The sequence below is a fragment of the Aspergillus niger genome (assembly GCF_000002855.4).
Source record: "Aspergillus niger supercontig An02".
Taxonomy (NCBI): Eukaryota; Fungi; Ascomycota; class Eurotiomycetes; order Eurotiales; family Aspergillaceae; genus Aspergillus; species Aspergillus niger.
The window spans coordinates 2,447,423-2,469,681 of record NT_166519.1 but is presented as its reverse complement, the minus strand read 5'-3'; the positions used below and the strand labels follow the sequence as shown (position 1 = coordinate 2,469,681).

At 51.2% G+C, this 22,259-nt stretch overlaps 9 protein-coding genes across 9 annotated transcripts; 3 read left to right on the top strand and 6 right to left on the bottom strand.

Annotated features, from left to right (window-relative positions):
- Positions 1-1,372, top strand: An02g10000 (uncharacterized protein; the record flags this gene model as incomplete). Its single annotated transcript, XM_059746542.1, has 3 exons — positions 1-307; positions 384-728; positions 762-1,372. Coding segments are annotated over 3 exons (1,263 nt in total), but the record flags the coding sequence as incomplete, so codon positions are not given.
- A 216-nt stretch (positions 1,373-1,588) lies between these two features.
- Positions 1,589-4,171, bottom strand: An02g09990 (uncharacterized protein; the record flags this gene model as incomplete). The annotated part of the gene is made up of 4 exons (XM_059746541.1): positions 1,589-2,645; positions 2,693-2,918; positions 2,968-3,227; positions 3,288-4,171. 4 exons carry the CDS (start codon positions 4,169-4,171, stop codon positions 1,589-1,591), a joined length of 2,427 nt encoding a protein of 808 aa, XP_059600084.1.
- Positions 4,172-4,235: 64 nt separating this feature from the next.
- Positions 4,236-5,531, bottom strand: An02g09980 (uncharacterized protein; the record flags this gene model as incomplete). Its single annotated transcript, XM_059746540.1, has 5 exons — positions 4,236-4,523; positions 4,801-4,879; positions 4,956-5,026; positions 5,109-5,371; positions 5,432-5,531. The coding sequence occupies 5 exons, from the start codon at positions 5,529-5,531 to the stop codon at positions 4,236-4,238; spliced, it is 801 nt and encodes a 266-aa protein (XP_059600083.1).
- Positions 5,532-5,640: 109 nt separating this feature from the next.
- An02g09970 (uncharacterized protein) lies at positions 5,641-7,885 on the bottom strand (the record flags this gene model as incomplete). Its single annotated transcript, XM_059746539.1, has 5 exons — positions 5,641-5,825; positions 6,125-6,367; positions 6,418-6,755; positions 6,802-7,405; positions 7,456-7,885. The coding sequence occupies 5 exons, from the start codon at positions 7,883-7,885 to the stop codon at positions 5,641-5,643; spliced, it is 1,800 nt and encodes a 599-aa protein (XP_059600082.1).
- Positions 7,886-9,496: 1,611 nt separating this feature from the next.
- An02g09960 (uncharacterized protein) lies at positions 9,497-13,582 on the top strand (the record flags this gene model as incomplete). Its single annotated transcript, XM_001400087.1, has 1 exon — positions 9,497-13,582. The coding sequence occupies one exon, from the start codon at positions 9,497-9,499 to the stop codon at positions 13,580-13,582; it is 4,086 nt and encodes a 1,361-aa protein (XP_001400124.1).
- A 524-nt stretch (positions 13,583-14,106) lies between these two features.
- On the bottom strand, positions 14,107-16,847 carry An02g09950 (uncharacterized protein; the record flags this gene model as incomplete). The annotated part of the gene is made up of 2 exons (XM_059746538.1): positions 14,107-16,719; positions 16,830-16,847. The coding sequence occupies 2 exons, from the start codon at positions 16,845-16,847 to the stop codon at positions 14,107-14,109; spliced, it is 2,631 nt and encodes an 876-aa protein (XP_059600081.1).
- Positions 16,848-17,188: 341 nt separating this feature from the next.
- Positions 17,189-18,584, top strand: An02g09940 (uncharacterized protein; the record flags this gene model as incomplete). The annotated part of the gene is made up of 4 exons (XM_001400085.3): positions 17,189-17,345; positions 17,428-17,691; positions 17,748-18,366; positions 18,428-18,584. 4 exons carry the CDS (start codon positions 17,189-17,191, stop codon positions 18,582-18,584), a joined length of 1,197 nt encoding a protein of 398 aa, XP_001400122.1.
- A 967-nt stretch (positions 18,585-19,551) lies between these two features.
- An02g09930 (uncharacterized protein) lies at positions 19,552-20,442 on the bottom strand (the record flags this gene model as incomplete). The annotated part of the gene is made up of 4 exons (XM_001400084.3): positions 19,552-19,670; positions 19,753-19,870; positions 20,031-20,076; positions 20,249-20,442. 4 exons carry the CDS (start codon positions 20,440-20,442, stop codon positions 19,552-19,554), a joined length of 477 nt encoding a protein of 158 aa, XP_001400121.1.
- Positions 20,443-21,551: 1,109 nt separating this feature from the next.
- Positions 21,552-22,196, bottom strand: An02g09920 (hypothetical protein; the record flags this gene model as incomplete). The annotated part of the gene is made up of 2 exons (XM_059746537.1): positions 21,552-21,892; positions 21,977-22,196. The coding sequence occupies 2 exons, from the start codon at positions 22,194-22,196 to the stop codon at positions 21,552-21,554; spliced, it is 561 nt and encodes a 186-aa protein (XP_059600080.1).
- Positions 22,197-22,259: the final 63 nt, after the last annotated feature.

Sequence of the window (22,259 nt, the reverse complement as noted above, 5' to 3'; positions counted from 1 at the left end):
TACGGCATTGCCTCCTCTCCCTCCCATCCCACCCCCCAATGCGCAACCCGCCTCAACAACACCGTCATCTTCCTCTCCGACCTCCAATCCGCAGGCCTCTTTTCCTCCATTACGTCTCTCCCCGACAACATCTTCTCCAACACCACTCTTAACCCCTTCTCCTCCCTCCCCCGAACTACGCAAACCCAAGTCCGCCATGTCCTGCAATCCATCCTCCAGACCTCCACCTCCTCCCTTCCCGAATCCAGCACCGCAGACATCACCACCGTAACCATGCATCTCCCCGTCTCTATACCTTCTTTTACCGGTACGCCCCTCCCCCAACTTACCCCAATTCCTACTCCTCAACAACCCCCACTAACAAAAACACATAAAATAAACAGACTACAGCGCCAGCCTCCCCCACAACCAGCATGCGGGGCAAATCATCCTCAACCACCCGGCCCCGCCCCCCGCATTCTTCCACTTCCCCATCGGCTACGCCGGCCGCGCCAGCACCATCTCCGTCTCCGGCGCCCCCGTCACTAGACCCTCGGGGCACTTCTACGACCGAACCGATCCCTCATTCCCGCAAACAAAGAAAGTTATCTTCGGCCCATGTCGCGCCCTAGACTACGAGCTCGAATTGGGGATCGTCATTGGGAAGCCCCTCCCTCGCGGACAGGGCCTCAAGGCCCAGGATGCGGAGGAGCATATCTTTGGCTTGGTGGTGTTGAATGATTGGAGTGGTGAGTATTCCCTTCCTACCTCGCCCTAAACAGTTGCCTTTTATACCCAATCAAGCGAGACATCGAACATGAACACAAGCACAATGACTAATGATATAATGGGAAAAGCCCGCGACATCCAAGGCCTCGAAATGATCCCGCTCGGCCCACTAAACGGGAAGAACTTCGCGACCACGATCTCCCCGTGGATCGTCACCCTGGATGCATTGCAGCCGTTCAAGACACCCGGTCCGGAGCCGAGAGTTGCCCTACCGGCTCATTTACAGGATCCGGGTAAGTTTAATTATGATATCAATGTTGTGACTGAGCTTGAAGCTGGTACGGGTGGTAGTAGTACTGTGCTGGGACGTGGTAACGCAAAGGACCTCTTCTGGAGCATCAGGCAGATGTGTGCGCATTTGGCGAGTACGGGGTGTGATTTGCGCACGGGGGATATTTTGGGCACGGGGACGGTGAGTGGGGAGGAAGAAGGGTCGTATGGGTGTCTATTGGAGGTGACGGAGGGGGGAAAGAAGAGGGTGAAGTTGGGAGAGGAAGAGAGAGGTTATCTTGTCGATGGGGATGTGGTGAGGTTGACGGCTTGGGCTGGGGAGGGGGTTGGGTTTGGGGAGTGTGTGGGGCAGATCCTGCCTGCGAGGGATTGAATGGATGTTCCATTGGTTTACTGGATTGAATGTTGAAGTTGGAAAGCAAAGTCTGTGGGTGAATAATTCTGGAATATATGATACTAGGAACTAAAGTCAATACATGTCCCATTTTCATGCGCCGGCCGTGCCATCCCAGCCAACCAACCCCCTTTACCGATGCATATATTAGACGCCTAAATAATCAATCAAAAGTACAACCTATGTTGGCATCGTTCAGCTCCAGAGCGGTGGGTGGATGTACTCTTGTGCTCTGTCAAGAATATTAGGTATCGTCCACTCGCCGCTGGTCGAGCTTTCCGGCGTGGGCGGCGGCAAGGATCCGAGACTCGGCGTCATGCTGGCCGACACAGGCGGAACACCCATGCCCGGGTTGAGGTAATTCGGCGATCCGGCTTGGCTGGCACGAGCCGCCTGCGCATTGAATGCGCCTTCCAACTTCTCCAAAGCACGAAGGGTCTTTGTCAAGGGCTTGGCCCATTGAGTCTGCGTGTCGACGGCCACAGCGGCGGAGGCTGGAGAAGCTGAGTTCATACCCGCAGGGCTGGGTGCTGCGGTACTTGGGGGTGGTGGGGCTGCACCGAGACGCGCGCCGCTGTCAACTGGTGGAACGGCGGCGGCTTCGGTGGCGGCCCCGTAGTCGCCCTCGATGTTGGCTCGTTCGGCGATGATCATTTTGAGTTGTTGCAAGAGAGTCCAGAACCGAGAATGTCCCTTGACCTCCTCTGTGACTGCCAGCAGGAAGATCGAGCTGATGGCGCGTTGCAGGGCAATCCATGACCGTGACGCATGGGAACTGACGGTGTGCATCTCGACATAGGCTTCCACGGTAGTCATCAGGTTGGTCACACAGTCGGTACGCATGCTGGATAAGGCGGGGTCACTAATGTCGGCGTTTGCTTTGAGCGCTGGCCGGCAGAGCTCAGAAGAAAAGTAGGACGAGTGCAGCTTGAGCACGACCCGTTCGAGGTGTTCGGTTGCTGAGAGGCAGTATTTACGGTCCCGAAGATGTGGTTTCGCCTCTATCATAATCTGCTGGATCCGTTCTTTGTAGGTTTGGATCGTTTTGTAACTCAGTTGCGAGTGCGGGCTCAACATCCGGCTGCGGACCACCTCCAATGCTAGAGATATAATACGACACAGTGTCTCGAAGTATGAGAGCTCGCCGGGCTTCCGGTCTTCTTTATAAGCAATTTCTGGCTGACTCACGGCTGTTGTCGACGGCCGATCGTAAGAAAGGGAGAAGTGACTATCCTGCCATGCCATGGACCACCTAGACGTTATTAGCAGCTGCCACTGCAATGCAGTCAAGAAACTTACCACACGTGGCGTCTGCGATATCGCTCGGCTGCAGTGAAATGACCGGACTCCACATGCAAGCCAAGCGCCAGCCCCATTCGAAGGGTCATACCAAGGAGGACATACGATATCCCGGGGTTCATGTTGTACGATAGCACGTTCCCAATCACAAGCAGCGTCTGCATGGCGTCTATTGTGGGTTGGGACAGGAAGTTGGTCATTCGAAGACATTGATAGGAACAGCATACTGCACTGGATGAGTACTTGCAATATGCCACGGAGCAAACAGAACTTACCGTATACTTGAGACGTAAGCTCTCTTTCTTTGCCTGGCAGATCCGACGATTGGCACCCAGAAGCAAGAACTGCAAACAGCAAGCCCATATAGGCGATAGTGACACCAAAGGGTTTCTGGGCTTGATCGGCATCTGCCCGATACATACCACCCATGGCAGCTCTATTCCGCAGCATAAGATCAAGATTCATCTCGAATTGCGGGACGTCTTCCAGCACCGGATATATGGCGCCTGCGATATCCCGGTAATAATAGAAAAATCTGTAGCAACCCTTTGTTAACACCACTACACTACCAAGTCAGCTGTCGATGGAAACTAACTCTTTGCACTGTTGGTCACTCGGCAGTGCACTGCAGACGGCACTTATATCGAATGAAGACATATCTGATGACCACAGGTCAACGAACGGATACGTCGCAGATTCATTATCCAATCCCAGCTTTGGCAGAATCCCGCCCTCTAGGAGCGCTTGGAGCTGATCCGACCCCGACTTATTATTCAAGATGTAGGCCAGAACAGACCTAGATCCCAGGTGTACAGTGCCTTCGCCAAATGTGTTTGGCGCATGGATACCCTCTCGCTCCGGGGAGGCACCCTTGGATCGGGTACTCGCATCCCCGCTCCGCACGCTGCTCGTCTCCAACGTCGAAGCCTGCCCTTCCTCGGCCTTTTCCAGACCAACCCGCAGGTTATTTATTGTTTGCTCCATCTCCTTCAATCTCGTACGAACATTGTCCCATTCCTCGCGCGCAATCGACACACGGCCGCCGGCTGCTGTTATACTTGGCCGACTCACACCCGGTTCTTGTTTCAGACGCACAGGAGGCTCGGGCACGTATCCGAGATTCTCTGCGCTCGTGGGCTGACTACCAGGGATAGATCCGTCGGGATACGTTTGCGGAAGCGAACCGGTCATGACGCGCTTTTTCGACGGACGCTCGTAGGAACAAAGATCGGCATGATCGCGTTTGACACAACCGTCGCATGGTAGGTTTCGATCGCATTTGACTTTGCGGGCGTGACACGGGTAGCAGGCTTTAGGTTCGCGGGCCTTTCGCTTCGTTCGGATGATTGCGTCAACTTGAGATTGGGGCAGGTCGGAAACCGGTCTAGACGAAGCAGTTGAAGGACCTGAAGGTGCTGTCATGTCGGGGCCGGCTACAGACGGCGAGTACGACATGGAGGGCTGGTACGGGGAAGTCATTGCGTAGTTATGTGAAAGAAAAATGATAAAAGAGAGACTCGGTATGAGGTATGATCGTCGATTTCTAGATTAATGAGTGCGTATTGCTGATATACTGATGCTTTCCCACATGAACGTAGCGGAGTCGAGCGGGAGAAAAGAATGCGGCGTGGCACTGGTTGTAGGTTGCGGGCTTCACATCGATAGTGAATACTATATAAATCAGTCCATTGGCAGCAGATTTGAAATGGCAATTCAGATGAGCGAGGTTCGCATCATCTCGCAGCAAGAATATCACCGCGAGAGCTGGGCGCAAAGACGAAATGCTGAAGACGGACTTGGCCGAGCACCGGCCCCGTCCAGCATCCCATGACTAATCACAGATCAGGATCACGTGAACAAGAGGGGAAGCTTGGCGGTGCCCTAAGCCCTATCTAGACTATCAAGGCAGGTGACGTAAGGCAGTGGCTGGTAACTATGAATCCTAACCAACGAGACAGAGTGAACCTCTAGCTATATCCTGCGGTATCTCACAAATGCCATAATAAGCCTAACGACGTGGTCAATGGACAACCAAGCTAATCTATTGATGGACATTGTTCTAACGGGGTCGAATACTCTGAAGGATTGTAAGTAGATCCTTCCGTCACCTGGCCAGTTGCACGCTTAATGACAAACAAAGTAATCTCATGGTAAGCAGCTTGAAGCTGATCACTTGTGATCCATCTCCTTAGCTTTCCTCCCAGGCATATAAATACGTCGCTGAGCTGTTATCTGGTACACCGGGCGTCGACTCCAAAAGTACGTTGCAGCCAAAGGATTACCCACAGCTTCGACAATTCGAGACTGTGTAAAGTTATGCCTTTGGTCATACTCCTCTAACAGCCCATCCATCACATCCTGCGATGGAGCATATTCATGCGGCTGATCAAACAGAAATTTCGTAAAAGTCGTGCACTCTGCTTGTTGCGGGCTGAGCAGGGTGATACGACGCCAAAGCATTGCTTGAATTGACAGATTTCCCAGCTTGCAGTGTGTAATTCCGTCCCCACCGGTGCAGACGAGTCGTTCTATTGACCAAGCGACCGGATACAAGACTTGGGTATTGGTCCAGTGAAGCGAAGGCCGAATCAGCAACGTAATCCACCATCATGGGCATGTATGTTCCTGGGTAGAAGCCCGTCGCGTAGCCGGGATACACGGTCGGGTATCTAACGGGAGCTACATACCGTTAGGAACAATCCAATTCCCTGGAGTTATGATGATATCTCCAAACGATACCCTCTAGGCTGGTCTCAGTCTGTGGCCAGACGCCTGTTGCTGTCTGCACCACGGCAGCACCTGCAGCAATGGATAGCGAGAATAGTGCAGTTGTGTGCATGGCGAGATGTCAATAAGCATAGACGTCGTTGCTGCACGTTTGTTCGAGCATGTCACAGTGTGCCAATAGACCGTGACTATCAAAAAAGTAGTTTGAAAGCAGATTGCAACTACCGAGCAATGCCTTCAAATTGTGCTGGAGCCGCGATGTACCTCACTGGTCTCGAAGTGTCCACATAGTTGCTGCTGTAGTAGTAGTAGACTATGGGTCGCCGGATAGGGTGTTTCGTCAACGGCTCGGAGGCTTGACGGCAATGAGATTCGTGGATGTAACATTCTCGGCCAATCTGAGACACTATTTAGGTACAAGTACCTCAATTTGATATAGACTTGCAAGTTTCATGCTAGAAATCCTGTAACAATCTGACACAATTTATATTCGATACATGAGTCATAGTTAGAGAATCTATTAATAAATACATTATGTGCATATAAATCTTTGGTATCAATAACGCATCAGTCTTTCCAGCATTTGGCAGGGTTCAAGAGCGGAGATTAGGAGTGTTTGATAAGAGATAGCTTGTTGGGGTTAAAAAGTTCCAGATGATCAATATCTTCATACGGTCATCTGTACAAATGCTTAGCTCTTCTCACCATTCTCTTCGTCGTCGCTGAAGGCATAACGCGAAAATCGTCGAATGGATGCCCCCTTGAAGTAGAAGACATACGGGATCGCACAGCAAGCTAGGGCAATGAAAGCGAGCAACGAGCTTGCCCATTGGTACCCAAGGCGATCGTACATCTGCTCAGTAAAGAGTACAGTAGATGCACCCCACATTGAACGAAGGAATGTCTTTGCGGCAAGTGCAGAAGCGGCTTGATGCTGATACGTATCCACTAGAACAATGTCAGCGGAAACGCCCAATGACCTATAAGGATGAACATACCCAGATAATTGTTGGCCGAATTATACAAGAAGATGAAGCCAAATCCAACAGGCCAACCTCCAATTGCAGGTCCAATCCAATGGATAGTGGGATATGAGGTCCAAGCGAAAATGAACAGACCGATGGGTATAAACCAACAAGAAGCCATCATCGGAATCAATCGAGCTTCAGCTGGGGGCTTTCCTCCGTACTTAGCATAAAGAGATAGGTAGTGTTTATTGACAAAAGGCGCACAAGCCGCACTCATAAGTACGCCAATGGCGAGTGGGATGAACATTAGGCCAGTTGAGCCGGCACTCCATCCTTTCCCAGATTGATATACCACAGGATAGCTGACACTGCAGTTAGCAAGATAGTAATAGTATCAGATAGCACACCACTTACGCAACGAAGAACATGTATAGTAAACCGTATAGAACCGACATGTAAAGCGCGATGAACAGAACAATCGGTTCCAGAAACAAAAGCTGGAACGGGCGGAAGAGGAAAACTCGCAACTTCTCCCCCATAGGTCGAGAATCTAGTTCCGTCTCTGTTACGTAGCTAGGGTCGTCTTCTTGCTTTCTCAGTTTCTTCGCTCTCCTCTTAAGGAGAGTTGGCGCATATGTCTCCGGAACCGTGAAAGTGATCAGCACCCAAGCAACAAATGCAAGGATCAACTGCAACCAGTAAAGCCATTTCCAGTTGGTAGCATCTGCAAGAAATCCACCAGCTAGTGGTCCAATAGCAGGCCCAATAAATGGGCTGGCTGAGAATGCTGCCATTGGAACGCCTCGTTCTTCATTCTTCCAAAGATCCGCCAAAGTACCACCCACTAGCGTCATTGGAGCACTGAACGCGATCCCATCAATGGCTCTGCAGACGATGAGGGTTCCAATATTTGGAGCGACGGCGCAGGGAATAATGAATATGACAGCTAAGAAAAGTGTGGATGCGTATATAATCCGCCGGCCCACCATTTCAGACAGGGGAGCAAAAGCCATGGGACCTGAGCGCAGTCAGTGACCATATCGAAGCAAAATTACTAAGATGACTTACCAACACCAAAGCCGATGACAAAACAGTAACAACAACAAGGGCTAACTTCTCGAGAAACGCCGAACTGTTCTGCAGGGCCTTCAATATCGGCTGTGATGACGCTACTAGCAAAAGCGACGACAAAGCATGTGAACGAAACCACCATGGTACAATACCATTTGAAGGCTTTGGACCAATTCTTCGGATTTTCGGGATCGTCGATACTGAAGGTTACCAGCTTCCAGTCTTCTGTTTTCCCTGTAGCAGCGGACCGGACTGGCTTGATGATCTCTCCTGTGGTGGTTTCCGTCGTGTATTCCTCCATGTTGGCGTTCTCGGTCACCTGACGGTAAGGAAGATCCAAAGGATCAACCTGACCTTGAGTAGGATCGGCTGTAAGGACTCGGGAGACATGGTTGCTTGGATAGTTGGAGCGGTATATTTCCTCCATATCTTGAGCGGTCGTCATGCATTGGAAGGCAGACACCCGTGCAATGATTACTATCGTTTAAGTAGCGCATGAAAACCCTTATAGCCACGCGAGGCCTCTGCTTGCTTATATAGACAGTCATGTCTGCTATGATCGCCGGTCAATTGAAGGTTCTAGTTCGGTCGTATACGAGGTAAAAGCGTGACCAAGGATGATAGGAGATTTATTTCCTGAAAGGGCAGTATATCGGGCCGGCCAGCAGATATCTTACTCTATCAGGAAGTTAGAGAGCTAGCCAGATCAGGTAATATGCCACGATAGTATAACTACTACATCACAGCTTCTACTTATTGCCTACAGGAAAAGGTTTATCAGACTCCTTTCAAAGTATGTTGATGCAAGTCCGTGGACAATGGCAGAGCATATATTTTTATAGAGGTAGTGTGTGTTAATACCACTACTTTCTCAAAAAAAAGCTTTCGCTTGTGAGGCACGCCGTCTCAGCAGAAACAGACCTTCATGGAAAGTAGACGGAAAGAAGGCATATTTCTCCCGTGAAAAGGTGAATCATGGCTAAGACGCCACGCAGCATTGCGTGGCTTTCATCCTCTATCCAAAGCGCTGCGGTCAGAGTCGGCCACTTCCATTTGCAAATGGAAAGAAATCTCCGCTGCCAAGCTGCAAAGCCAAGGATTAGAGAGCATTGCTGTTACTTGAAGAATAGAAATTCCGCCAGCACCCCGGAATGGCGCCCTCGGAGCATGTTTCCCAACTAGGAAAATATCCCTTATATGGAGACAATCCGTTTGTAATGGAAAAGGCGAGCCAGAACAGATTTGTGGAGTCCATGACTCTAGACCAGATTGTGCTTGCTTTCTTTATCGGATCGTAAGGTTCAATATTTGCATCTCATTGGGCCAACAGAAATTGATTCCTTTGCACACAGCGGACAGTATCGAGAATGGACCTTTACCACAACACCAGCGGGTACTATCAACCACTCAACAACGCCCACCAGGAGGTAATTCTGAGCTATGACCCAGCTTATCTCCATTTATTTGATTAATCCAATTGTCTGGAGTGATGCATGTTTAAACTTAATGATAGAGTCTTTGTAGCCAGCGTTTTCCGAAAGCTTTGGTGTAGTGTGCACAGTGAACTTCAGAACTCAAGATCTACTCCTCTCCTCATAAAGAAGTCCTACATTGAGCAGCATGTAGCTCATATTGGTGAGCTATCCATTCAATAATACCCACACAAGCTAATTCGTGGCGAATGTTAAGAATGTCATCAACAATTACCTGCCAGCCTGAGGCAGAAGCCTGCAGTTTTCCGGGGAAAAAGGCTGTGCACGTGAGCGATAAGGAGGCGATAAGCCGGAAGCGGATTAGCGCGGGGTGGTTTTTCCCACCCGCAACCGTGGAGGAGAATAATTTTGTGACTCGACGAGCAGCTCAACGCCCGTCGCTGTGCTCCTCAGTCAGTCGAACTCGCACGCGAGAGGTGTGTCTGTGACACCTTCACCCAGGGGACTACATTGTTCCCCTTCTTTACCTAAAAAGCTACATCTCGTTCTATCCTCCCTACCTTTTCCCTAAATTCCGCACCGACCGAATACCCACAACTTTCACAATGGCCTCCGACTCCACCTACTTGGCCATCCCTGGCTCTGTTGCCTTCTCCCGTTCTCGTGGGCGTGCAATTGCTGCCAGCATTGGTGCACAGGATGTCCGTGCCCAATGGGTTCACTACGTTTACCTCTCCCAGCCGCTGGACGCCCCCCAACAAGGTGTCTTGGAACAGCTCCTTCACTATGGCGATATCACCGACGTCCCGCCATCGTTCAGCGCTGAAGATGGTCCTTCCGATGTCTTCCACATCTTCCCTCGCACTGGTACGATCTCCCCTTGGAGCTCTCAGGCTACCGGTATCTCCCACGTTTGTGGCCTGCGCAAATACGTCAACCGCATTGAGCGGGGTATGAAGATCTCCTGTCTGCGCGCAGGCTCTGGCGAGTACAAGTCGGGGTACCAGGATATCTTGCACGATCGGATGACACAGGTCATCAGCGAGGAAGAACCTGACTTGCACCTGATGTTCTCCGAGCACAGTCGTCTGCCTCTCGAGACGATTCCTCTGCACGGAAGTGGCAAATCTCCCAAGGAGGTCCTGCAGGAGGCAAACAAGCGGCTTGGATTGGCTCTTGAAGAATCTGAGATCGATTACCTGGCTGAAGCCTATGGTCCCAACGGCCCTATTGCTCGCGATCCGACCGATGTCGAGCTGTTCATGTTTGCTCAGGTCAACTCCGAGCATTGCCGTCATAAGCAGTTCAACGCATCGTGGGTCATCGATGGAAAGCAAATGCCCAACAGTCTGTTTGCCATGATCCGCAACACCCACAAGAAGCACCCAGAGTATACTGTTAGTGCCTATAGCGACAACGCTGCTGTCCTTGAAGGAGACGAATCCGCTTTCTGGGCTCCCAACTCGGCCACCGGTGAATGGAACCACACTAAGGAACTTGTTCATTTCCTGGCTAAAGTCGAAACACACAACCACCCCACGGCCGTTTCCCCCTACCCCGGTGCTGCCACCGGATCTGGTGGTGAGATTCGTGACGAAGGTGCTGTGGGCCGGGGTTCGAAGCCCAAGGCTGGTCTCGCTGGTTACTGCGTTTCCGATCTCCTCATCCCGGATCTGAAGCAACCTTGGGAGCTCGATGTTGGCAAGCCAAACCACATCGCAAGCAGCTTGGATATCATGCTTGAGGCACCCATTGGCAGTGCCCACTACAACAACGAGTTCGGACGGCCCTGCATCGCCGGTTACTTCCGTACCCTCTTGACTGAGATTGACGTGGGTAACGGCCAGACCGAGCTTCGCGGATACCACAAGCCTATCATGATTGCCGGTGGTGTCGGAACCGTTAGACCCAACCATGCCATCAAGAAGCCCGAGGTTGTCAAGCCTGGAGCCTTCCTTGTGGTGTTGGGTGGACCTGCCATGCTGATTGGTCTCGGTGGTGGTGCTGCCTCTAGTATTACTTCTGGTGAAGGGTCTGCCGATCTTGACTTTGCCAGTGTCCAGAGAGGCAACGCTGAAGTTCAGCGCAGAGCTCAGGAAGTGATCAACGCATGCACGGCCATGGGTGACAACAACCCCATCAAGTTCATTCATGATGTTGGTGCTGGAGGTCTCTCCAATGCTCTTCCTGAACTGATCCACGACTCTGGTCTAGGAGCCACTTTCGAACTTCGTGAGGTGGACAGTGCCGACAAGAGCATGAGCCCTATGCAGATTTGGTGCTGCGAAGCTCAGGAGAGATATGTCCTGGCCGTTGGCGAGGAGAGCATGAACAAGTTCACTGCTATTGCTCACCGCGAACGTTGCGGTTTCTCCGTCGTCGGTCGTGGAGGTGGCACGTCGGAGGAAGAGAAGAGACTTATTCTTCTGGATAGGGACTCCACCGAGTACCCTAAGCCCATTGACCTGCCTCTCTCTGTCCTCTTCGGAAAGCCTCCCAAGATGACTAGGGTTGTGGATTCTCGCAAGTTGAAGCTGCCAGCTGTGGATGCCAGCCTCACCACGTATCTCCCATCGATGGCCTCGAACAACCTCGAACTCATCGGTGAAGCCGCGAACAGGGTCCTCTCTCTCCCCGCCGTTGGCTCTAAGTCTTTCCTCATCACTATTGGTGACAGGACAGTTGGTGGTCTCACTGCCCGCGACCAGATGGTTGGCCGGTGGCAGACTCCTGTTTCCGACGTTGCTGTCACTGCCACGGCGTTGGTTCAAGGTGTTAAGACCGGTGAGGCCATGGCCATGGGTGAGAAGCCCAGTCTTGCTTTGATCTCCCCTGCGGCTTCCGCACGCATGGCGGTCGCAGAATCTCTTATGAACATTGCTGCCGCTGATCTGGTCGACCGCCTGAGCCGTGTGAAGCTTTCCGCCAACTGGATGTCGGCTAGCAACCATCCAGGCGAGGGTGCTGCCATCTATGAGGCTGTTGAGGCCATTGGTATGGACCTCTGCCCCAAGCTTGGCATCAGCATCCCTGTTGGAAAGGACTCTATGTCCATGAAGATGAAGTGGAAGGATGAGGCTTCTCAGGAAGCCAAGGAGGTTACTGCTCCCATGTCTCTGGTTATCTCTGCCTTTGCCCCTGTTGGCAACTTCCGAAAGACCTGGACCCCTGCCCTTCGTCGTCCCGAGGAGGTTGGCGAATCTGTTCTCATGTTCGTCGATCTTTCTTTCGGTCGGAAGACCCTGGGTGGCTCTGCTCTTGCTCAAGTCTTTAAGCAGGTCGGTGACGAATGCCCTGACGTGCGTGATGTTGAGATCTTCAAGGACTTCTTCGATGCTACGCAATCTCTGCAAGACGCTGGTATCGTTCTGGCCTACCACGATCGCTCCGACGGTGGTCTGTTCACCACTCTTGCGGAGATGATGTTCGCTGGACGCTGCGGTGTTGAGATCATGCTCGACAACATCTGCTCCAGCTCCAGCACCAAGGATGTTGTGGAGACCCTCTTCACCGAGGAACTGGGTGCCGTGTTCCAGGTCCGCAAGGAGCACGAAATTCAGTTCCGCTCTTGCTTTGCCACCTGCGGTCCCCCTGCTGGTCTGATCCACAAGATTGGACGTGTCTCCGAGAAGGCGAAGACAAACCTTACTATTTACCACAAGCACACCCTGGTGTACCGCAACAGCCGCGCCAACCTCCAGAAAACCTGGGCCACCACTTCCTACAACATGCAGAAGATCCGTGACAACGCTGCTTGCGCCGACCAGGAGTTTGCCAGCATTGCCGACGATGCCGACCCGGGTCTGTCCTGGAACCTGACCTTCGACCCTAAGGACAAGGCCATGCCTTTCATGACCAGCCTGACTCAAATGTCACCCTTCAGCAACAAGCCCCGTGTTGCCATTCTCCGTGAGCAGGGTGTCAACAGTCAAGCAGAGATGGCGTTTGCTTTCAGCAATGCTGGCTTCTCTGCCGTTGACGTTCACATGACCGACATCATCTCCGGCCGTGTATCCCTCGCTAGCTTCGTTGGTCTCGCCGCCTGTGGTGGTTTCTCGTACGGTGATGTTCTCGGTGCCGGTCAGGGTTGGGCCAAGTCCGTCCTGCTGCATGAGAACACCCGCAACGAATTCCAGTCCTTCTTCCAGCGTCCTGACACTTTTGCTCTTGGTGTCTGCAATGGTTGCCAGTTCCTTTCTCGTCTTAAGGATCTGATCCCTGGCGCTCAGAACTGGCCCAGCTTCGAGCGGAACGCCAGCGAACAGTACGAAGGTCGTGTCTGCATGGTCCGCGTCTCCGACCCCAATCCTTCCCGCCCCAGTGTCTTCCTGCACGGCATGAACGGCTCCTCTCTCCCCATCGCCGTCGCCCACGGTGAGGGTCGCGCCTCGTTCGCTCCCGCTTCCGGCGCCACTCCTCAGTCGTTCGTCAACGATGGCGGTGCTGTCGTCCAGTATGTCGATACTGCTACCCTCAAGCCGACCATGAAGTACCCTGCCAACCCCAACGGCAGTCCCGAGGGTATTGCGGGTATCCGCAACGCTGACGGTCGTGTCTTGGCTATCATGCCTCACCCCGAGCGTACTGTTCTGGGTGGCATTGCCAGCTACCTGCCTACCAAGGCTGAAGAGTGGGGTGACATCGGTCCTTGGGGCCGTGTCTTCTACAGCGCCAGAAGATGGGTTGGTTAAAAGGGTAGCATATAAGTTACTCCTTGCCACTTCTTTTTTTCGTTACTACCTATCTCAAAATTGGGGATCCTTTTGTCCGCTGTCTATTACATGAGTGTCGAGAAAATGTGCGGTGCATGTTATTGGCCTTTACGATATAAATTATACTATGAACATTTTATATTCCATCTTAAGCTCTTGATGCATTTACGATGATATGTTGTGAAATAATCTCTTTTTACCTGCCTCGCGAATACTCTACATAGGAAATAGGAACCAGAATGTGATCTTTTCAATGAATCACATGGGGCTTATATCGTGGGGATTCGGCCCTCTTCAGTCATGCCGTATTTTACTCATGACTTGACTGTCTCAGATTACTATGGTGCAATCTATATGTCTTCGCTGTAAAATTGGATTCATAAACACCGTGTAGTAAGTGAGTCGATATATTGGAGAGATATTAAATTAATTGAAGACATTTCAATTTCCGGGTATCATAAACCTAACCTAGCCGATTGCCAAACTCCTCTTACAAGAAGAGATTACAGTATAAGACTCTGCTGCTGTCCACTTGCCTTCCTCCACTCGAGCTTCTCGGCCAATATCTCCCAACTAAGTTGGCCGTCGACACGCCCTACACCCCTTAGACCAGCCACAATGAACGCTAATAGACGATTGAACTGGTCTTTGATATCTCGTACTCGTTGCATGTAGTGGGTTTCGTGAAACGAGGCAGCGAGGTTATCTTCGTCTAAGTCGGAGTCATCGTCATCGTCCTCATCGCTTGGGTCATCCAGGTCAGGTTCAGAGCGCTGTGTGTTCCTGCGATGCATAGATTTTGCGCTCTTGGTGGCGGTGCGCGCGTGATCGAGGCTATGGTCACCATAGCGTGAGTTTTGAATGTCTGCAAAGCTGACGCAGAGGTCAAGGATTGTGATGATAGCTTGGTGAAGAGCATTCAGGTTGGTGGATAAAAGGCATTGTTCCTCCAAGGAGTGCATGAATGAGCGATGCGCCGCTACCATGGCATCCACGTCGGCAGAAGCAGAAAGGTCACTGCGCAAGGACTTCGTCGCTGCGGAGATGACAAAATCAGTCATATGGCTGTAGATTGCGTTGAGAAACCAGAGCATGTTGTGTCTGAGAGCATAGCTCAGCGTGTTGTTCCTTGAATCTTGAATTTTGTCAGATTGGTTGTTGTGTTGCAAGCGCTGCTTTACTATCGTTTGCTTTGCTCTGCGGAGTTGCATAAGGAAAGTGGAGATGCGTTGGTATCCCATAAGAGTGTCTTTCGTGATTATATTGGCTACAGGCCAGGGCAAGATGTAGTCGAACGATATGGCGTCTAGCACCTTGACTGAGCGGCTGCGGCTTACTGCATTGCTGTGTGCTTCCTTGGGTGTTCGAACGAGAAGCCGGGAAGGGTCGATGAATGGCAAAGCACCGAAGGCGCTTTGAGCCACTTCAGTAAGCAGGAATCGATCACTCCAAGCACCTTTCCCTCTGTCCATGAGGTCGAATATCTTGCTGTCAATCGGTCCGAAAATGCTCATGTCTTTGCCGAGATAGATATACTCCAGTGCTTGAAGGGATGTCCACAAACCACATTGCTGGCCAAGCTCCGTCCTTAACAAAGCCGAAGTGTAGGCATGGTTTTCATCAACTAATTTTCCGAATGAAAACTCGAGTAGAACGGAGAACGGAAGGCAGAACGCAGATGAGTCTGGCGGTAAAACTTCGTCCAGTGTTAAGGAGACCTTCCGCGGAGTCTCATCGTCCTCAGACGTATTCAGATGTCGCAGAAAAACCATGCTTTTGCCAGTTATGAAGATCTTGGACGCAAAAGGTTGGATAAACTTCGGGGAATTCGGGAGTATCGCATCCAGTGAGTACCAATCATGCCATAGCGTTCGCAGATCACTGTCACTTTGACTGTTGCGTATGAAAAATCCAGCTGCAGAATCATCCAACTGGCCTTTCTCCATCCACATACGGACGGGATGTGCATAGGTTTCGAAGCATGAGAAGAATAACTTGGCAAGGGCCTTAAATAAGCCATCATCACCAGCAGCTTGTGTCAGGCACACGAGATCATAAAGTGAGTCGAGACACTGCGTAGCGGTATTTGAAGTATTTGAAGTGTTTGGCATCAAGCTAGACACCAGGTCAGACAACAGCAAAGGCAGTCTGGACTCCCGATAAACATCTTCTGAGAGCTGCAGAAGACTGATGGACACGATTGATGTCTGAGCAAGGTACTGGTGTTGCACGTTAGATAGAAACAAATCGAACTCTCTAAGACAGCTCTCCAAGCCCCGATGAAACGTTTGCATATAAGGGATCTCCTGTGGAGTGTTGCAAAACTGCCTAAGGATATCCAGTTTAGCTCCTGTCGAGCTCAGTGATCGCAGTAATGAGACGAATGCCTCATTCGACAGGTCTGCAATGGTATATCTTCGATGTATTTCAACATTACCATCGAATCGCCAGAACAGAGACGTAGGTAGACCTTGCAACATGAATACAGTCTCCCTTACTACCTGGAGCTCAGTAATAATTTGAGAAGCAGGGCCAGCTTTTTCAGTGGCCGGGCTCTCTTCATTTCTCCAAAATTGTGCATTAGCAATCGATTCAATGAATTCGTCGTTCTCTCCAGATGTGAAGACTTCGTCAGGAATCATGTAGTCTTCCTCTGTTGTGACAGACGTTTCTGGTTGATTGCGCGTATGGTAGCTGTCAGTGGACACCGATGCAAGGTCCTCATCAGAGGAATCAGCACCATAATCTACATCTTCCCAAATATCCTCGCCACAATATGCCGATCCAGCGGCGTCCAATTCATCCCAGACAAGCGATTTCGCTTCCTCTCTGGGCTTTGCTGTCACCACCTGGTCTACCCTGGACCGCTGAGCAGGGCGGTCTGCCAGCTGCAGAAGTAATGATAGTATTTCGGGGAACCATGAGCTTTGGTGCTCTTGCAGCTCCGTTACTCGGATACGCAAAGCATCAGCCAATTCATCCCTACAAAGGACTTGGAATTTCTCCTGCAGTCCTTCAAGTTGGCTGGCGACGGCGAATTGATCCGTGCGCGCATAAGCATGCGACTTGAAAGTGTCTTCAGTCCGACGTTTTAAGGTCCTGAAATGTGGAGTGTCCTGGACAGGAGCGTCAGCATGAGATCTGCTTTACATTAAGGGCTTGAGTGCAATGCCTTTCTATCGGGCTTCGCAACGGCTATAATTAGCTCGTCTGTCAGCGCGCTCACATTGGCTGCAACGGCCATGATAGGCCATGGAGCAAGCGACAATTGCGGAAACTACTGAGAGGGAACTAAATAGATCGAACACACAAAGTCTCCATTATTATTGCTGGTGCCAGGAGGTGGTTACGCGGCGTGGGCGGCAGATCGGAGACAACTAATGGCTGACGACTTGCCATCTTGGGCATGTGGTCACGCTAGGCCCGATGGGGGAAGGCGGCAAAGAATGCAGAGTCGCGGCGGCGGCGATAGCAACTCAACTCGGCCCAGCCAAGTAGACTCCAAGTCTCCCTCATCGGTCTCGCCAGCTCTCCTGTCGCTCCTTTTCCTGCCATCTCGTCCTCCGGGGTTCGCTGACAGGCAAGATGGCTGTCGCAAGGCCCATTCGCATGCTCGGTGCCTCGTGCATCATCCTCATCCTCTTCCTGATCTTCCAGATGAACAAAACGCCCATCTCCATTAGTAAGGGGCCATACGCAACACAGCCGTATGAGGGCATAACTTCAGACCCTCTCAAAGAGCGTACGCTACCCCAACGTCATTCTCTTGCCCTCTTTCGCATTCTTTCTATTACCTCTGCTAAATTACTTTCTCCTTTTCACAGCAACTGGAGAACCGACAGGCCACTTATGGCGTGCGACAGATGGCGATTATTCTCCCGACAGCACCGACTCCCCTCGGGCCAACGCGGCACTGATCTCTCTCGTCCGTAACGAGGAGCTGAACGAGCTGATTCCATCTATGCGTGATCTCGAGCGCACCTGGAACAGCAAGTTCAACTACCCCTGGATCTTCTTCAACGATGTGCCGTTCACTGAGGAATTCAAGAAGCGCACACAGGCGGAAACCAAGGCGAAATGCTACTACGGTAATTAGACACGAACTCAACCCGGACTGACTTTGATCTCTAACATTTTTCTGCAGAGCTGGTTCCCAAGGAGCACTGGGATGTCCCCGAGTGGATTAATTGGGATCTCTTCAAGGAGTCGGCGCAGATCCTGAAGGAGAAGAATATCCAATATAGTGACAAGGTCTCCTACCACCAGATGTGCCGCTGGAATAGTGGCCTGTTCTACAAGCACCCCGCTCTCGCCAAATACCGTTACTACTGGCGAGTCGAGCCCAAGGTCAAGTTCTTCTGTGACGTGGACTACGACATTTTCCGTTACATGGCCGACTACAATATCACATACGGTTTCACCATCAATCTTTTCGACGCTCCGGAGAGTATCCCATCTCTTTGGCCCGAGACCAAGAAGTTCCTTGCCGCAAATCCCTCCTATGTTTCGGACAACAATATGATGAACTGGCTCACCGATGACCAACTTCGCCCGGAGCACACCGAGGGAGGAAATGGTTATTCTACCTGCCATTTCTGGTCCAACTTCGAAATCGGAGATATGGAGTTCTTCAGGGGCGAGCAGTATTCTGCTTACTTCGACCATCTGGATCGGTCTGGTGGTTTCTTCTACGAGAGATGGGGCGATGCTCCTGTACACTCGATTGGTGTTGGTCTCTTCGCGGACGCAGCCAAGGTTCATTGGTACGTTTAACTGCCCTGGCTCCTTCGATGACTATCTCACTTACCACTTCTTTTTTGTCAGGTTCCGCGATATCGGTTACAACCACATCCCCTACTACAACTGCCCCAACTCGCCGAAGTGCTCCGGCTGCACGCCCGGCAAGATGTATGCTGGTGAATCATGGCTGGCTAAGGAGGATTGCCGGCCAAGCTACTTCCACCATGTCGGTACGCACTAAACGTGCTGGCACACAATGCTGCATTTTATTCAAATTATATGTGCATAATAGCGGCGCGGTTATTCTACGCAGCCTTTGAAACCGTTCTGCAACAGGTGCAACGAACAGGTATCGTTCCCCTGGCGCATAGGCGTTATGATCTCGGCCTCGGAACCTGGGGGATCCACCCGGTAATAGAGATCTCGTGTCGTCCAGTGTTGCAGGTTGCCTATGCAGACCTCAATACATGTGTCAACCACGGCCTCATTTCATTCTCCTATTACATACATCTTCATGACACGAGTCATTCAAAAACCAATATCAGAATTTCGGCGGCGTTTGACGGCTTGGTTTCTTCTTCCTATATTCTTCCTTTCTTGCTGTTCCTACTATCTATAGTCTTCGTTGTGTTATGCTACCTTGATGAGGATCGCTGGAGCGGGCCTTGGCTGTATCTATATCTTTCATGATTCTCACACTGCTTCACGCTATTGACGCAATAAAAGATTTCTGAATACACCAGTATAGAGGCTGCCCCAGTTCTCATAATCAAGCGTAACAACCTGCCTTTTCTGTCCTCAATATTAGTCGGAGCGCTATTGTCTTCATACTGCTCCAGACTGTCCCATGCGGTTCAACCCCTCCAGCATCTCGATTGAGCCTATCTCGAGGCGAAATATTGATGGAATGGAAAAGAAAATGACACCCTCTTATTTTCCGCACTATCACCAATAATACAGAGTACAGATAAATGCTCACAAAATTTATAGTAGCACTGGTATAGAAAAGCACGCGTGCACCTCCATTCAACCCCCGGACAGTCAGGAAGTCGGAAGCAGATGGCGTTAATCAGAGACGGCCCACCGAATACATCAGCGACTTCAATCGATTCCAACTGCACTCTAGAGTATGTATACAGCTTTCCTATCACAATTGACGGGGGAAGGAGCAAAGGAAACATGACGAGATATATGTCGGGACGTGACGTTTACGCCTCCTCGGGGTAGAGCTCCTCACGGAGAGCAACACCCAGCTCCTGGCGGAGACCCTCAAGGGCCTCAAGGTATTGCTTGTACTGCTCCTGAGTCTCGACCTTGGCCTTGACACCTATTTGTAGAGAAAGAAAAACATTGTAAGTTCAATTGTCATGGGAAGGAAACGGTGATGGAATGGGGAGGAGGAAGCGCACCCTCGAAGATCCGGACAGCGGTGGGGTAGTCGTTGACGCGACGAGCAGCCTTCAGAGCAGCGGTAAGGACCTCAACGGAGGGAACGAGATCGTAGGCGAAGCAGTTGTTGAGATTACGCTGGATGGGAGAACAGTAACTTGTCAGCAAAGGTGTCTGATATGGCGCCAAGGGGCTGCGGACGGTCCGGTTTTATCTGCCAATGGCAGCTTTGCTGATTATGGGGAAGGGAATTGATAGGGACGAATTGGAATCATGCAATATGGGCAGATTAGCTTACCTGGAGCTCGAAGACATCCTGAACACCGTCGAATTCCTTCTCGAATCTACCGGCAGATGTGGTTAGTTATATGGGCGGAACTCGCGGGTTGGTGTGGTATTATCAAGAAAGATGTGTGAATTGTCTCGGGGAACTGGTAGTGGGAATCCCTGTGATTGGGAATCGTGCACCGCAGGGAGCGTCGGAACCCAATGGCTTCATGGGAGATAGTTGCATACCTGGCAGAGAACTCCTCGTATGTCTCGTCCTCGTGGTGACCGCCGAAGCGCTTAGCGGAGGTGCTGAAGCTGGGACGGGCGATAGCCAGAGCAACGGGGGCCTGCACCCGGGGACGGGGCAATTGAGCCGCTCTGATGAAGCCGGAAGGGCGGACGGCGCGGGTCGCGATGCGGAAGACGGAGATGGGCGACATGGCGAGAGGAGGGTGGGTTGTGGAGGTGGACGAATGGACGTGGGTGAGGGGAGATCAGGACGGGCGAGGTGTTGACGAAGTTCGAAGTCAGAGGTTCTGCCGGCTACGCTAGGATTTTGCGGGTGGTGTGAGGTTGTTGCTGCCTCAGGCCAGCAGTCAGGTCAGCCCGTCATTGATAATCGCCCGCTTCTCTTTTGCGGCTTGCGGCTTTCCCGTTCGCGCCCGAGTTCGCGGATACCTCAGGCAGAAATTGGCATGCTGTCATTCGCTGCCTCAGGTCTCTCCCCCATCCGGATTTTTATATGCCGTTGATGATTGGCGGATGTCGATGTGCCCCGATTGCCGGGTCTGATTGGTTGGTCCGTTCATGCCTCGGAGTGACTTGGACAAGCATGACTAATCACCACCAAACTGATGATCAGTAGTACTTAGTTAGCAATCAAACAAGGTCACAGTATCATATTCAGGGACTCGAGCTTGAAATGAAGGTTCTCCTGGTGGTCCGCGTCCCGGGACTCCAACTGAACTTTTGAGTTTACACCCCAAATGGCGATCCTTATATCTCCTTTCAACCTCAATTTTGAATCAATCCTATTTCTCCAATGTAATTTACCAGCCTTGATGCTGCTACTGCTACTGATGCTCCTGCATGGTACCAATCGAACCCATCTGTCTCCATTATATATATTTGGTCTGAGGACCCGGAGTTCGGAGTAGTACAACGTCGCGGTTTGTTGACAGGGCTTCTCGAAAACCAATGGAATGCGTCAGACCAGTCTACCTTGAATCTAAATATCCTTGTAGCAGAGATCTAAAACCATGCACATTACATACTTACATCGGAAATCTGGATCGATCGGGTTTCAGAAGGTTGTGGCAAGTGCCCTGAAGACCCTGAATTTACTGGTTCAATTTACCATTGAAGCTTGCGCCCGTCAAAGCTCAGAATTGAGACGAAATAATTCACCATCTCCGCAATAGACTATCAGAGCACCAAATACTGCTTTCTACCCAAGTTGTTCGATTATGTCTGTACTGAGGCTGGTAAATGTATGTATCTAAGCGAGAGGCAGACCAAGCATGTGAAGGGGAAGTGAGGTGGTCTGTGATTAGTCCCCATAGTAAGGTCGAACATGTTTGACGGAACCAGTGAACTGCCGACTATTAGTGGCCAAATCGATACATCCCAATCTAATTTGAAACCGCACATCTGGGGCACACCCCCTCTCAACGTGCCTGAGAAACTCCATTGATGTGCAGGAGAGTTTAAGCTTGAGGATAAGATTAACAGACCGTACTCTGGAAGCAATTAACCCAAGGACTGCAGTGGCGGACATAAAATTCGGTGCCTGGGAGACCCGGAGACCGGAAGGCACATGATCGCCGGGCCCTAGAGCAAAATGCCCCTTTTCAACCGCTGGCCGAGGCTGCACTAGTCCGCATTCGGACCCTGCGGGCGCGCCGGGAAGCCCAAAAAAAAGACACGCGGATTTGATCCTCCTTCCATTGCAAGGCAGGCCAGCTCTTATTCCACCCTCTCCACCTTTCCTTCTGCTTCTTTTGCTTCTTCTCTCCTCTTCTCCTTCCTCTGCCCCCTCCTCAATCTCGCTTGTTTCTCTTCTTTCCTTCCTTTTTGTTCTCCTTCTCGTCGGCTTTTCTTCTTCTTTCCCTTTCTTCCCCAGTCTCTTCGGCTGTTTCGGTCCGCATTCTTGCGACCAGTTGAGAAAGCGAAAAAGGGAGCGTTCCGCTGTCATCTTCCGGAGTTGTTACTCTTCGACTGCACTGTCGCATACACTGTTTGGTCTTGATACCTTGAT